The 15,253-nt window shown below is 33.5% G+C and overlaps 1 protein-coding gene across 1 annotated transcript; it reads right to left on the reverse strand.

The window, feature by feature from the left end:
- Nucleotides 1-4,345: 4,345 nt before the first annotated feature.
- On the reverse strand, nt 4,346-5,177 carry LOC144543900 (uncharacterized). The gene is made up of 3 exons (XM_078292349.1): nt 5,053-5,177; nt 4,537-5,019; nt 4,346-4,440 (listed from the first exon to the last, which is right to left on the reverse strand). The coding sequence occupies exons 1-3, from the start codon at nt 5,165-5,167 to the stop codon at nt 4,346-4,348; spliced, it is 693 nt and encodes a 230-aa protein (XP_078148475.1). The 5' UTR covers nt 5,168-5,177.
- Nucleotides 5,178-15,253: the final 10,076 nt, after the last annotated feature.

Consider the following 15,253-nt stretch of genomic DNA (forward strand, 5'->3'; position numbering starts at 1 on the left):
GAAAGTCAGCCATTTGTTAAAATTTGAGCAACACAAGTGGTAAAGACATTACTTTACGCAGCCCATCGGTCATATATTTTTCATTCTATCTTTATTGATTTTGCACTGTGTGAAATAAAAGTAGTTTTGTCAATATCTTTATTCAGGAAATAGAAATAAATCTGCTGTGATTATGTGGGAATAGCAGAAACCTGCGCTTTCAAATCTAACCTTTAATTTTTTTTATATATTTAAATCTCAAAATATATTATTTTTATGCACGAATCTCAAAGACAATTAAACGGATGAATTTGGAATCGCAGGTTTCTGATATTCCCACAGAATCACAGAAGATTTATTTCCCTTTATTCAGACGGGGCTCCCTTCGTCTATTTAAATTGCCACGACCTAATTAAATTCGCCATTAAACCAAGTACTTTGATCAGTAGATAAAGAAAACAGGCTGTAAATGTTTTTGAAGAGGTGCGGCTTTTGATTAATTATAATCAAGATAGTTACGATATTTTGATTTTAATATTAGTTATATAATCCAGATATTCGAACAGTTTAAATTGATTATTTGAACTTTGAAATTGTAAAAAATAATTTTAAACATATAGTGTCAAGATATAATATTGTAATTAGATCCCTCCTTATCATCAATTAACTTGATCTGTTATTTTCTAATTTTAATTTTGTGAGAAACGTTCTGAAAAAAATCAATAAAAATTTATTTATATGTAATGCTTTTAAAGAAGAACAAAAATTAACACTCGAATTCTTTCTGAATTTATAAAATTTAAATGTTATTGTAAAAAAATATTACGATGACGTAAGAAGTGATAGATAGGATCTAATTACTTCTTTTCTTGTAATAATAATCTCAATATATTGAATACAAAAACCTTGAAAAAAATCAAATAATGTCGCTTATTCTAGAAAGATAATAGTTTATTCTCTATAGTTAAATAATGGCTAAATTGATAATTTTTGCTCATTCTGGAAAGATAATAGTTTATTCTCTATAATAATATTTCACATGTTTTGCTTATTTCAATTCGCAGACCATTTAAAAAAAAAATCAAAGACGATCTGGAAACCAAAAACGACCGTTGATTCTCAAGCCTAGGATGCGTCACGCATGACCACACTGAAAAAATCACACAGACTGTAAAGTAGGTAAGCACAGGAGTTGACTTCAGAGCAAAGAATTCCTGCTTATAATCACACGGTCACACCGCAGCATAAAATGGAACCGATTAATAATATTATATATATACTACTAATTATTTTGAGTAGAACTAGTTTAAATTGATAATTTATTAAATTAGTTTTAAATGGTGAATTCAAATTGTGGAAATCAATTTATTTTACAAGTGATGTTTTGCATGAAAAAAATTATAAATTTTCAAATTAATTTAGGATAGTTAAGTGGTAAAAAAAGTAGGTTTATAAATTAATTTTAATTCATTCATTCTTTATTATTTTTTTACTATTTGATTTCATATTACATTAATTAAAATATTATAATTTTTGTATGTAGATGTATCATTCATAAAGTAGATATAGTTTAATAGTTAAGATTTATTGATTGAAATTAATTTAATAGAATTTGAAATTAAACTTACAAGTAAGTTTGATAATCTTAAAAGCACTCCAATTAATTTTTCCATCACGATAGTGTTGCAGGTATAATCCACTAATCAAGAAATTCTCCATTCTAGCTCTGTAAACAAACAACCAGGAGTAGTGATTAAGATAGACTTTGAAAAAGCTTACGATAAGATATATTGGGATTACTTAATAGAGGTATTAACAACTAGGAATTTTGGAACAAAATGGATTCAATGGATCACCCAATGGTTGTATAGTTCACAGTCTTGCATCATTATAAACGGAGAACTCACTGATTATTTCTATTGCAAAAGGGGGGTACGTCAAGGGGATCCTTTGTCACCTTTTTTGTATATTTTAGCAGCCGATACACTTAGTAAACTTTTTGCAAAAGGTAGAAGAGCTAATTTAGTTCGAGGCTTAGGACCGCCATGTCTGGAAAACACAGCTATAACTAACTGCCACTATGCAGACGACACAATTCTGTTCCTCGAAGCACAGGAAAGAAATGTGGAGGCTGCATGGTGGACCATGCTTGCTTTTGAAGCCATCTCGGGTATCAAAATGAATTATGAGAAAGCAGAATTGTATTCGCTTAATGTCGATGTAGATAGTGCTATAACATTACAACAAATATTTAGATGTCAAGGGGGGATTTCCCGATAAAATATCTAGGTTTACCACTATGTTATAAAAAATTGCAAGTAACAGATTGGACATTTTTAGTAGATAAAGTAGGCAGTAGGTTAAAACACTGGAAAGGGTCCATGTTATCAATAGGTGGTAGATTAACTCTTTTAAATTCCGTTCTTACATCTATACCTTTATATCCCTTTTCAGTCTATAGAATCCCAATTACAGTAATCCAACAAATTGATAAAATTGGGAGGAGGTTTCTTTGGCAAGGTAACTCGAGAAAGAAAAAGTATATACTAATAGATTGGTATACATCTTGTTTAGCTAAACAATTTGGAGGCTTAGGCATTCTTAATCTTAGGCAGATGAATATATCTCTTTTACTTAAATGATGGTGGAAATTGAAGAATAATGAATATTCTAGCCCTTGGAAAGCATTAGTTACATATAAATATATTTCTCACAATCCAGCTTTTGTTTCCACATTTTGGTCTGCATTGCTAAAATATAGTCATATATATATATATATATAGAGGTAAAATCGCAGGTGCCGCTGAGCTTCGTTCGGTTGTTTTGGAGGTGATGCAATGGAGCATCAGCCAAAATGAATCTGCCCCGTCGAAGCCGCATCGGACGGAGATGAGATGGAGAGGCACTGTTTATGGATGTCGTCATCGAACATCCTTATGGATTTTGGGGCAAAATCGCGGGTGCCGCGGAGTTTCGTTCGGTGATTTAGAGGTGATGCAATGGAGTGTCAGCCAAAATGAATCTGCCCGTTGAAGCTGCATCGGACGGAGAAGCTGCATCGTTCGGTGGTTTGGTTTGGAGGTGATATTTCATTTTTTTTTTAAGGTCACAGCGATAGTCCTAGCCCAATTTGATTTCCGCCATCGAGTGACGTCGGGTGACATAGACAGAAATAATCTGGATCATCTATGTTGCATTGGACGGAGATGAGGTGGAGAGACACTGTTCATTGATGGTGTCACCGAACATTCAAAATTAAGGTTTTATAATAATAAACAGAATTGATATGAATTTTGGATTTTTTTTTTTTTAATTTTATTAGGGACACAACCAATAGCTGCACTCCCAGAGCAGGGATGCAGTTTGTGCACCTAACCGGACCAGCCAATCAGCTGCGTCTTTACTCTAGGTATGGTATATTTATTAGCTGCGTTCCTTGTAAAAATAATTCTTTTCAGAACACATTCAATTATGTTTATTATTTAAAAAAAAACAATAACTATAAATCATTCAGAATAATTACAACAACAGCCGCCGAGTCAGAGGGTGACTTGCCAGATAAATAAGAAAGAAAAAAAAAATGGTATAGATCTTGACTTTAAAGCACTGGGAATTAAGAATATGTCTTGTTTCAAAAGAGTAGGTTATGTTTTTGACTCTTTGACTTTATCATAGTTTAAATCTATCAAAAATATAAAATTAGAGGCTTGACCCTATCCTATTAAAAAAAAAGGTTGGATATTATTGTTTAGTATTTGCTGTCTCAGCAATGATACTCGCCAGTAGTCCATGTATTTGACATTGTACATACTTCAGGCTGAGAATAATTATTCAAATAACAGGGGTATCTTAAAAGAAAATAGAGAGAAATGTTACTAATTACTCGCTATTGAAAATTGGATAGAGAAGTAATGAATAAATAAAGAAGGATTTATTCTGAAACCGTGTTATGAGAATACGACGGCTCAGATCTCATGTCTTTAAGATATCGCAGCTGAAAAAAGAAAGCCGGGAGAAGACACCATTTCTCACAATATACAGATTGAACATACTCAAAAGTAAAAAAAAAAAAAATTATTTAATCGGTAATATTATTACAAGATCCATTTAATGGGTAATATTATTACAAGATCAATTGATATCTATGGTCTATTATACAATATTTTATTGTTTGACACAAGTACATAAATTTATCTTTAATTAGAAAAGAAAATATACTTTAAAACTTATAAGATTAATTAACTGTTAATGTATTTAAGTATTGTATTTTAATTATATTATTGACTGCTGGTCTTAATTTGTTGATGCATATTATAGGTATATATCATCAACTCAAAAACTTGGTGCACATGATGCATGCATTGATCTATCCATGACTGCTGTCAGAGCCGGATCCAGAGCCTGAACCAGAGCCTGAACCAGATCCGGATCCAGAGCCTGAACCAGATCCGGATCCAGAGCCTGAACCAGATCCGGATTCAGAGCCTGAACCAGATCCGGATCCTGATCCACCAACACCGGATCCTCCTCCTCCTCCTCCTCCGCCACCACCTCCACCTCCACCTCCTCCACCTCCACCACGACCTCTTCCATAGCCCGACCCGCTACCATAACCGAATCCATTTCCATATCCAGAACCTCCGCCTCCACCACCACCACCTCCACCACCTCCACCACCACCACCTCCGCCACCACCTGATCCATATCCTGACCCACTACCACTTCCATACCCATAACCAGACCCGCTACCACCTCCGCCGCCACCACCACCACCTCCTCCACCTCCACCACCACCGCCAGACCCATACCCAGATCCATAACCCTCACCATACCCAGAACCGTATCCCGAGCCAACACCGCCATTTGATCCACCACCTCCACCTCCACCGCCGCCGCCACCACCTCCACCACCACCATTGCCACCATAACCACTACCATAGCCCTCACCATACCCTGACCCATATCCAGATCCGTAACCCGGTATATACTGGGAACCCGGTAAATTTTTATTAGAAACACTTGTCCCGTTACCACCACTGTCTCCATCTCCACCTCCACCTCCCCCACCACCACCTCCCCCACCACTACCAGTGTCACTCATTAAGCGAACCGCTGCCCTTCCTGCAGAGACAATGTCAATGCAAAACATTACTAAAAGTACGGTTGCTAGTGTCTTTGAGCTAGCCATTGCTGTTTAGTTGATATATAGTAACTAAACTCTTAATTTGATGACAAGCTGAAGCAACGTAAAAGGGTATATATAGGTGCGTTATGCATGCAGAAATTCTACAAGAGTTTTGAGTGGTAATGGACCGTACTAAACAAGGTAAGCACGTCAAGTTTTAGTCAAATGTTGCAAATTGTTGGACATGTTGCTATTCCTATACAATATCTCTCTCTAGAATTTTTCGGCTTATAAAAACACCATGCATGGTTTAAATAACGAACTAATTTTTTTTTTTGTTAGAAAAATTGAACGTATAAATTTGCTGCTCTTATCAAACTGATCACTTTTTATCACTTATCTTTTTTTGAATGTATGTTATTATTTGTACAAATACACATTTAAATGACATTGTAAAAAAAAGATGGACAATAAAACATACATTTAGATTTATTATCATGTGCAATAATGGATGAAGAATTGAGGGTTTATTTTAGAGCAAATATCCTTAGGGAATCAGTGCAAGTAGAGGTTTGGTGCAAAAGTACACCTTCAAATTAAATAAACAAAATAATGAAACATGAATACATTCAGATTTGTTGTCAAAATGATCTTTTAAACTGCAAGAATGGATGAGAGCTTTAGGATTATTGTAGAGAAAACAAATTATTGGGGAAGCAGTGCAAGTAGGGATTTGGTTCAGTGGGGCCCAACAGAGATAACAGGAGTGAGGAGTCCAATCCAGTGAGACGCGTAGCATGTAGACGTAGAATTATTGGGTGTACCGCACTTTGGGGCTGACCGGCTGAGACGTGGTATACCGGACTACTTCCTCTTTGGTCCACAAAATTTGACCCCACTTGAAAAGAATTCAGTTTCAATTGGCAGCTGCTGCCAATTTTTCAAAAAGAAAAGAAAAGAAGAGAATTTCAGGGTTCTGATCTGTCTCTCCATTCCAAGAAGCTTGACTAAATTTATAATTCAAGAATTAGACTAAAATTGAAATAAAACTAAATAAAATTAATTTAAAGTTAATTTCAAATGTATTGTATTTATACAATTAATTTTGATTGCTTTTAATGTTTAGAAATTGAAAAAAAAAAAATTCTCATGCATCACAGAACGTATAGAAATTGATATGTCTGTCAACAAGATATTTTGAAAACAATTTCACTAAAAATATATTTGTATTTATAAAATTATCATACATTACTGAACTGTAAATGGAATGGTCACCTAAAATTTGAAATTGGAATATATTTACCAATATAAATGCTCAACAATATATAATTTTATGATGTGTTGATGGGGAACAGCATGTTACTTAGATATGTAGGATTGTTGCAAGATTTGCAATAGAGTGAGAGAAATTGAGAGCAAAGTAGACATGGAGTGGACGGGAGAAACTTGAGAAAACGATGATGCCACGTGGCAGCATGTCAACAAAGTGGAGTCGTTGGATGAAAATTCCAGATTCATAATGGGGAACGGCCTAAAAAACTGTTTCATTTGTAATGGGTTGGCTCGAATTGTCAGCTTCGATTTGACTTATTCTCTAAATTGTGTATATTTGGATAAATAATTGAAAACACGATGGATATGATACTTCACTCCGGATGATTCATGACGTATATCGGGGGGGGGGGGGGGGGGGGGGGGGGGGGGACCGGGATTGATCAAAGGAAGGAGATCACCTACCCCGGGTGCAGGAAAATCCTGCCCTCTCAGTCACTGCTGGGTGGGGTCAGTCATTGTTAAAGGGGGTCGGTCGCTGTTAATTTTTGAATTGGAGGTCTACCGACAGTGACTCTGGGGGCAAAGGATTCGATCTCTTGATCAAATTCTAGTTAAGGCTCAGCTCAAGCCACGAGGGGAGGCGACGGACGAAGAGAAGGGGAAGTGAGGGAAATGATATATTGACTAGCGTGTTCTTAAGTTCACTAAGTTTCTTGGTGAATTCAAGTCTAAAATCCGTCAAATCTGCTTCAAATGATAAATTCGAACCATTGAAATCCGTCTATCTTACAAGTGATACATCTACATGTAAAAAAAATTAATTTTGCATATAGTCAAAAGGTAAAAAAAAGTTCAAGAAATGAATGCAACAATTAATTTATTAACTTTCCAATTTTGACCGCTTGACTTTATACTAAATTAATTCGAATGTTTAAAATTGTCACATATAACACATCACTCGTAAAGTAGGCATGTTTCAATGGTTCGGATTCGTCATTTAAAGCCGATTTGACAGATTTTAGACTTGAGTTCACCAAGAAATTTGGTGAACTTAATAACACCCTGGTTCTACTCTCTCATAACTAATTGAGAGAAAACAAAGATGAGAGAGAGTGAATTATGTATAGAAATTTGATAATTTCGTTTACTTTTGATTTAGAGTGCAGAGAAGATGAACTCACTTATTTCTTATTCATTCTTTTTTTATTACATCTCTTTTTGTGGAGCACACTCTAACATAGCGAAGTCATGTTATTTATTGTACTTCAGAAATTTCATGAGAGAGAAAAGGGAAGGGCAGAGGGACAACATAAAGAATGAACTTTTTGTACACTTCGATTTGAGGTGTATTTGGATGGAGGGGTGAGTTAGTGATAATAGTGAACTAACATCAAAATTGAGATTAGAGCTAACCAAAGAATAGTTGGCAGCTCTTGATTCAAATGTGGGTTAGCTAAAAAAATCATACGAGCATACATAGTAGATAGGTAGGAAGTAGTATTTTCTTTCAGTGTTGTTTTATTTCTCTGACTGAGCAGAGAAGATGTACTCTTCCATTTAATTTAACATGAATTTCTTGACAGCTGCTACTAAGTTCTAAAAGAAAAAAAAAATAGTGTTCTTGAGTTAATTCTAGCCTTAGTGCTGTGACATGTGCATCAGATTTAATTCTAAATAATAACATCTAAAAGAATCTCGATTGTACAACCTACAGGGGCTATTTAATGAAAAAAGAAATTACAAAAGAAGAAGAGTACATCTAAGATGGAAGGACAGGAGCCTCTACGTAACATTTCTTTTCCTTTAGCATCTTTATAAAGAATAATGAAATTATCCTGCTTACATTAAATAATTTCGATATATATACTTTGGTATTCTTGTAGGATAGATTTAGCAGCGTTATTATATATACTCAGGCAGCTAATCAGTAACACACAGTAAATTTATATTATATTTATAATTTTTTAACCTTAACTATAAATATATTTGACAACTGCTGTCAACATTTAAAATATCTATAAATATATATATTTTTCTCTTATTCAAAACTGAGACAACTACCATAGACATGGCAAGTGAACATCACTAATTGCATGTGTCTCCAAAATTAATGCTTTCTGTATGTGATTTTACATATTTTCTTTGCTTAAAAAAGGAAACAACTTCACTCGGCACGATTTGGAAGTAGAGAAAATCACCGGCGCCAGAGTCACTACCAGAATGTAAACGATTTGGTGAGAATTGATTTCAATGTGATTGATTGATTGTTGCAATCTTTCAAGTTCCTATCCTATGAGAGTGATATATATATAGCTAGTGCTACGCATGTTAGTTTGTAATAATCTAGAAGTCAATAATACGATAAATTATCATAAAACTTTGTTCATGAATTGAATGTTTATTTATATATCATTTTGTTGCCTTGAGTATTATTGAATTTATGGATCATTTCGAGTTCATGACTGAAATTGTGAAACTCCATAATATAGATGATATATACTCTTAAAAAGTCACTGACCAAGATAATTAGCAGGAACACTAATTACCGCGATAAGGTTAGTATGTGGATTAAAATATGGTTAAGTTTTACAAACCACCTGACACGAGATGTCATTTTAATCACATAGATACATGTTCTAGGAACATTGTATTTGACAGACCCCGAATGAAACATTAAATAGAATTGTGTTCGTGTCATTAATGTTTTCATTCAGTGTTAAGTTCTAAAGTATGAGGTATTCATCTTTCCTACTAAGAAATGTATATGTGTGATTGTTATCAAACGCTGTCGGTAAAATGCAGTTATAACGGTAGCTCTTCGGTATACATGGCTTAGCTGAGGTAGTGATGGTTTACCAAGAATACTATTTGTCCATCGTATCTCTATACGAGCTATAGCATCACTGGGCCCCTTGATAGAATAAGATTATCTGCTAGCGGTATAATTACAAGAGTAATTATATTTGATAATCTGCTCAAGATCAAGAAAAGATTCAGTTAGCAAGGTTGACACACATCTACCTTGAAACTAATCTGATAGCTATGAGACAGAAGAACAGACACAAGTAAATTGTTTACTGGATCGTGATATTGTACAGTACAGCATCATCTGTGTAATTGGATGGTCATGATGTGTTGCCAGATGCCGCTCATGATTATAGAAGTTAAAACAATTTTAACTTTATTTACCAACATAACACAGATCCTATTGGGTCACACCATATAGGAGTTAATCGGAGAATCTTATTGTGATTGATTATAAATTGGTTATGATCAATAGTAAGATGGTTATAATTAATTATACGTGTTATAATTAAATTATAAATGTTATGTAAAAATAACAAGCAAAAATATTGGTTAATTTATAAACGTGTGTGACACATTGTATAAAAGTTAATCGGTTAATTTATAAATGTGCAGGACACATTGTATAAATTACCGAAACAACAACCGCAAGAAAAATATATATAATTGTTCAGAATAATTATACGAATATTATTTGTATTCGTGCCGAGGGCATTCAGGTCTTTTCAGATTCGATCCTATCCGCACGACATGTCATTGATCATATCCAGATGACACGTCATCGATCTTATCCACATGACATGTCATCCTTATCCATTCAATGGCATATCTTGTAAATATGCATATGTTGAGGGGTATTTCGGTCTTTTGTGAACCTCCTCAAAAGCCTATAAATAGAGGGGTGCATGTAGAGAGAAAAATCGCTAATTCACTCATACCGTTTCGTGTCGAAACGGATCGGTATTTTCTCTCTTTCTCGGTTTCTCTCCCAAATAGTGTTTCGGTTGAGAAAAGAAAGTTATACGTAGTTGACGTATAATCTTGCGAGTTGTTGTGAAGTATATTTACGGGATCGATGAATAGTGTTTTACCGAATTTCGCGGTATGTCAGTTTTGCATATTGATGAAACTGAGCAACCGAAAATTCGTGTTTACGGGTTTTCGTCTTTTTCCCGTGAATAGTGTTTTTGCAGAATTCCGCGATTTACGGTATTTCTGGCAGAAGAAATAAACCGCTCTCCGGTTAGTCCTGGTGGATAACCGATAGAGGTATCACACGTGTGATACTCCGAGTCGATTCTTTCCTTGGTGAGGCTCTACTCGCTCGGTCTGCATTCCAACTGTGATTTGGAAACAAGGTATAAATATGCTATATTAATCTATTTAATTGGTAAGTAGATTAAAGTTTTAGAAATCAATCATGGAGTAGATCTGTAAAAGGATTAAATTGAGTTTTGATGCCAAAGGAATACTGAAGGTGGACCGTCTTGAAAAGTTTTCTGACATACCCCGTTTAATTCTGAGCTTAAGTTGGCTGTAGAAATTTTTGTTCTACGATCATTCCGCAGCTTAAGCCTAAACGAGTTTTTAGTTACAGCACATTAAACCCCAACAACGCATGCACCTTGTGGCTTGTGCAACAAACAATTCATAATTAATAAGTCTGTGAGAAAGGAATCGGAGGCGGTACGTTCAATAAACATCAGATCAAATTCAAAGTCATCCGATCCACATAAAAATTCTTGACGAATAAGTCTAAGATTTGGATGAATGTTGTACGTTCGTAATGGTGTACGGCCTAAAAGCTAATATATAGTTGGGTAATTGGCTCGTATTGTCAGCTTCCGTTTGACTTCTCCTCTAAATTAGTATGTATATTCGAAATAATTTGACACCTAGCTAGTTTGATTTTTCACTCCCGATGATTGACGTGTCGGATTAATTATTGACGAAGCTGGTACACAATAACGGTATTAATCAATGTTTTAAAATTCGGTTTTGTTTATGCATGCAGAAGACCACTGCATACTACATATGCGGCCGCATATGCAGATTTGTATGTGGAAGTACATATATGATTTTACTATGCTTTTTAAATAAATATAGATAAAATAAAAATGATTTATATCTAAAGACTTATTTAGTTTAGTGATTTGTGTTCTTTAACATATTATAAATGATATAGATTCTAATTTCCTTCATTGCAAAATAGTTTTTAGGTTTTTTTTAGATTCGCATGGATCATATATGTGTTTGTATATTCAAAACCACATGAACTTGACTGCATGAGATTCTATATGCGGAAGACCACTGCATGTGGCTGCATTTTAAAACAATGGTATTAATTGATGCTATGCGAGGTACTGTCAGGGGCGGACCCAAAATATTCGTCGGGGGGACAAAAATATCGAATCGGATTTAAAAAATTTATTGGATTTAAACCCATTAACTGATTGGGTACTTGATAAAAAAAACAATACTTTGACTTATATTTTTCAATGCTCTGACTTATAATTTTTAATGCTTTAACTTATAATTCTAATTACCAATCATAATTTAAGAAATTTATTTTGATTTTAACACTAAATTTAAGCCAAATTACAAATTAAACATCCAGAGGGGGCAACAAAAATTTCCAGAGAGGGACAAAGCTGATCGATATCGATATATCACCATTAAAACTCAAAATCCAGGGAGGAGCAGCCGCCTCTCTGGTTCTATACTGGATACGCCCGTGGACGCTGTTATTTAGAGCGGTAGATCTAAGATGGAAGGACTGGATCACCGGAGCCTCAGCATTTCTTTTCTTTTACCATAATATGAAGAATAATTAAATAATTCCTACATATACGTTGGTATTATTGTAGGATAAATTTTGCAGCGTTATTAGAAAATCACACTTAAATTGAGAATAAATTAAAACTGACTTGAGAAATCTAGCTAACAACTAACATATGTGTTATGGGAAATAAATCTGCTGCGATACTACAGGATTGCAGGGTCTCTGCGATTCTAATTTCAGTCGTTTATATATTTTGAGATTCGTACACAAAAATTATTTCTTTTTAAGATTCCCACACTGTAATAAATGAAGGGTTGAAATTGGAATCGCAGGACCCTGCGATCCTGTAAGATCGCAACATATTTGCTTCCATGTGTTATATAGACCAGTTGCCTCCCTTGCCCTTCCCGCTCCTCTCTCCTCTTTGGATTTTGAAAATTTATGAAGATGTATAGATTTGAACCAATTTTATTTCTTTCTGGAAACTTTTTATCTCTTTTCTGAAATTATGATAATTTAGGTTAACTTTATGATTAAAATTAGAATAATTTTTTTGAATTCGAATTAGTAACTAAAATTAAAAGTCAAAATATTAAAAATTAGAAGTCAAAGCTTTATAATTAAATTATAAGTCATTGGCTACATATATATAATACCCAGGGTCCGTCCTGAAGATTTTGGGGCCAGGGCGGGATAAAAATTTGAGTCATTTATATAGGGGTGTAAATGAATAAGATATTATCCAATTTCGTTCGAATCTGAATTTGGAAAATTACTTAAATTATCTGATTTGTATTTGTATCCGAGACTATCGGTATTTGTATCCATATCCGAAAAGTTATAGCGGATAAGGATATTGTTTAATAATTAACTATCTGTGTCCGCATATGTATTTGTATCCGAAAAGTTACAATGGATAAGGATACGGTTTAATAATTAACTATCCGTAACTATTTGTATCTAACCGTTTACACCTCTACTCCATAAGAAATGATTTGTTAAATACCAATGACTTATTACTTATATTTTAGTTGCATAGTATTGATATATGATCGTTAATGTAGCTGGTTCAAGACTTTTTTTTTTGTTCTATATGCTTAAAAAGAAAACATTATTGATCTTGAATTGATATATTATGATTAACAATATAACATTATGAGATGAATAGTGACTAATATTTTGATACTATGATAAGATGAATAGTGACTAATATTTTGATACTATGATATATGTTTTGTATCCAACAAATTTATTATGAAAAATATTAGATATAATTAATGAATGAAAAAAAAACTATATTTCGATATTATACTTTACTAGAATGCATATTAGTAATTTTTTTAAATTATCCGAATTATATTCATATCCATCCGATATTTGATCCGTATTCATATACATTTAATATCCGATATGTATCCGTATCCGAGACTATCCATATTTGCATCCGTATTTGAAAAATTATAATGGATAAAGATACGGTTTGATCACTATCCGATCCGTATCTGACTGTTTACATCCTTACCTTTATTTTATTAATATGCTAATAGATCATTTCTATTTATAGAAAAGTTTAGAGCTTTTATATGTACAAAGTTTGATTTCTAATATTTTATTTATTTTTAATATATACAAATAATTATTTTGTAATATATACATACTAATTTTTTTTTTTTGGGCCCTTTGGATCCTGGGGCCCGGGGCCATTGCCCTGGCTGCCCTGCCCCAGGACCGGGCATGATAATACCATGCATATCGTCCAATTTGTAACGCCCTCAAAAGTGTCAAGCATCTCGAACAATACTTTATTGTGAAATACCGTTGTACTTCATTAAATTTTATTTTAAACTTAAATTTAATGACTAAAATCAGATTACATAAAATTAAATTCTAATAATAAGTCAAAGCGACCATATATGCATGTGTTAGAGCTATCTTCTATAACTCTGAATATCATTTCCAGTTCTTTTTCCTTTAACAGATTACAAGCAATTAATATTATTCCGAATTACAAATGACGGTTCTCTAATCTCTAACATATATTAGTGTTAAGTAATTACTTTACTATATATAATAATATAAATGATGCAGTTAGTTTATCTTATTTAGTGTTAACATTGTTTACTTCTAATATATAATTAGTATAATTAATTGTCATCTGTCATAATTATTAGAATTTTGGAACTGTTGGAATGGTGGATTCGGAGTGCGTATCCTCTGAGAGATCCCAACTTTTACGTGACCGACGTGTCCGGTTCCTATTCGGTGATAGCACGGGGGCATGTATTATTTGTTCTTTGAGATTCGTGCAGAACGTATTTAAACGGTTGAGATTTTCCATAAAATCACGTAAAGTTTGAGATATCTCAGAGGTACGAATTCGTGGATTCGAGTTGGACTGTTCTAATATATTCTGCAAAAATCTTTAACAGCCTCTTTAATTTGTCCAACTTTTCGGAACTCATTTTTACAGTGTAAAATTTTGTGCGTACAGCGTTTGAATTTTTCACGGACCAAAATGCCCCTCTACTCTTTTCTCCCCCGCGACACTCCCGGTTTTTTTTTCTGATTTTTTTTTGCTGTGGGTCCGTCGGTCAGAGGAAGAAGAGGGGAAAGAATAGGGGTCCGGACCCGAAGTAGGGAATTGATTTGGGTTAAATCCTCTCCAAAAATTAAATCCAAGCTTTGAGATTTGTGCTATTTTCGTTTAAACGACTACATGCTATTCTCATTTGAATGGTTAATTTATTTTATAATTTCTAATTTGTCATGTGGCGATTCAAGATCAGATTCAATTTCTTTGCTAGCTAAGAGTCAACGGTATTTTTAGTATGCATAAATTTTATTAATTTTAGGTGCTTCAAGATTAGTGGTGAGTTGCATCCAAAGGTTCAAACAAACTAGAATTCAATATGTACTAATTTAATTTGTTAAAAATTTGTTTTCGTCCAAATTTCGAATCGAATGTTTGTAAAATATTATAGTGTCGTACGAATATTATTACGTGTTTATAATTTGACTTTTAAAATCTAAATAGTTCAATATCAAATAGTGTGTATATATATACATAAAATTATCAAGTCACATCTTTATAATTCTTAAACAAATAAAATTTGTAACTTATATATAAAAATTATTCGTGCAAAAATTTGTATATTTATTCGACTAAGTACAAATCTATTTATTTATTTCTTTACACGAATTATTTTATTTTATTATATTTATTCGACTAAGTTACCCTCTTCATATTTTTTTTTAACTCAATAATAAACATTCAAGTTTGGTTTCAT

The sequence above is a fragment of the Carex rostrata genome, chromosome 25 (assembly GCF_964058835.1).
Source record: "Carex rostrata chromosome 25, lpCarRost1.2, whole genome shotgun sequence".
NCBI lineage: Eukaryota > Viridiplantae > Streptophyta > Magnoliopsida > Poales > Cyperaceae > Carex > Carex rostrata.

What these genes read in the sequence shown, in the direction of transcription:
- LOC144543900 (XM_078292349.1), bottom strand. Translation starts at nt 5,167, where the DNA reads ATGGCTAGCTCAAAGACACTAGCAACCGTACTTTTAGTAATGTTTTGC. An exon ending in CACTGGTAGTGGTGGGGGAG is followed by an intron (nt 5,020 to 5,052) that starts GTGGTGGTGGGG and finishes GTGGAGATGGAG; the next exon opens with ACAGTGGTGGTAACGGGACA. An exon ending in TGGAGGTGGAGGAGGTGGAG is followed by an intron (nt 4,441 to 4,536) that starts GTGGAGGTGGTG and finishes GATCTGGTTCAG; the next exon opens with GCTCTGGATCCGGATCTGGT.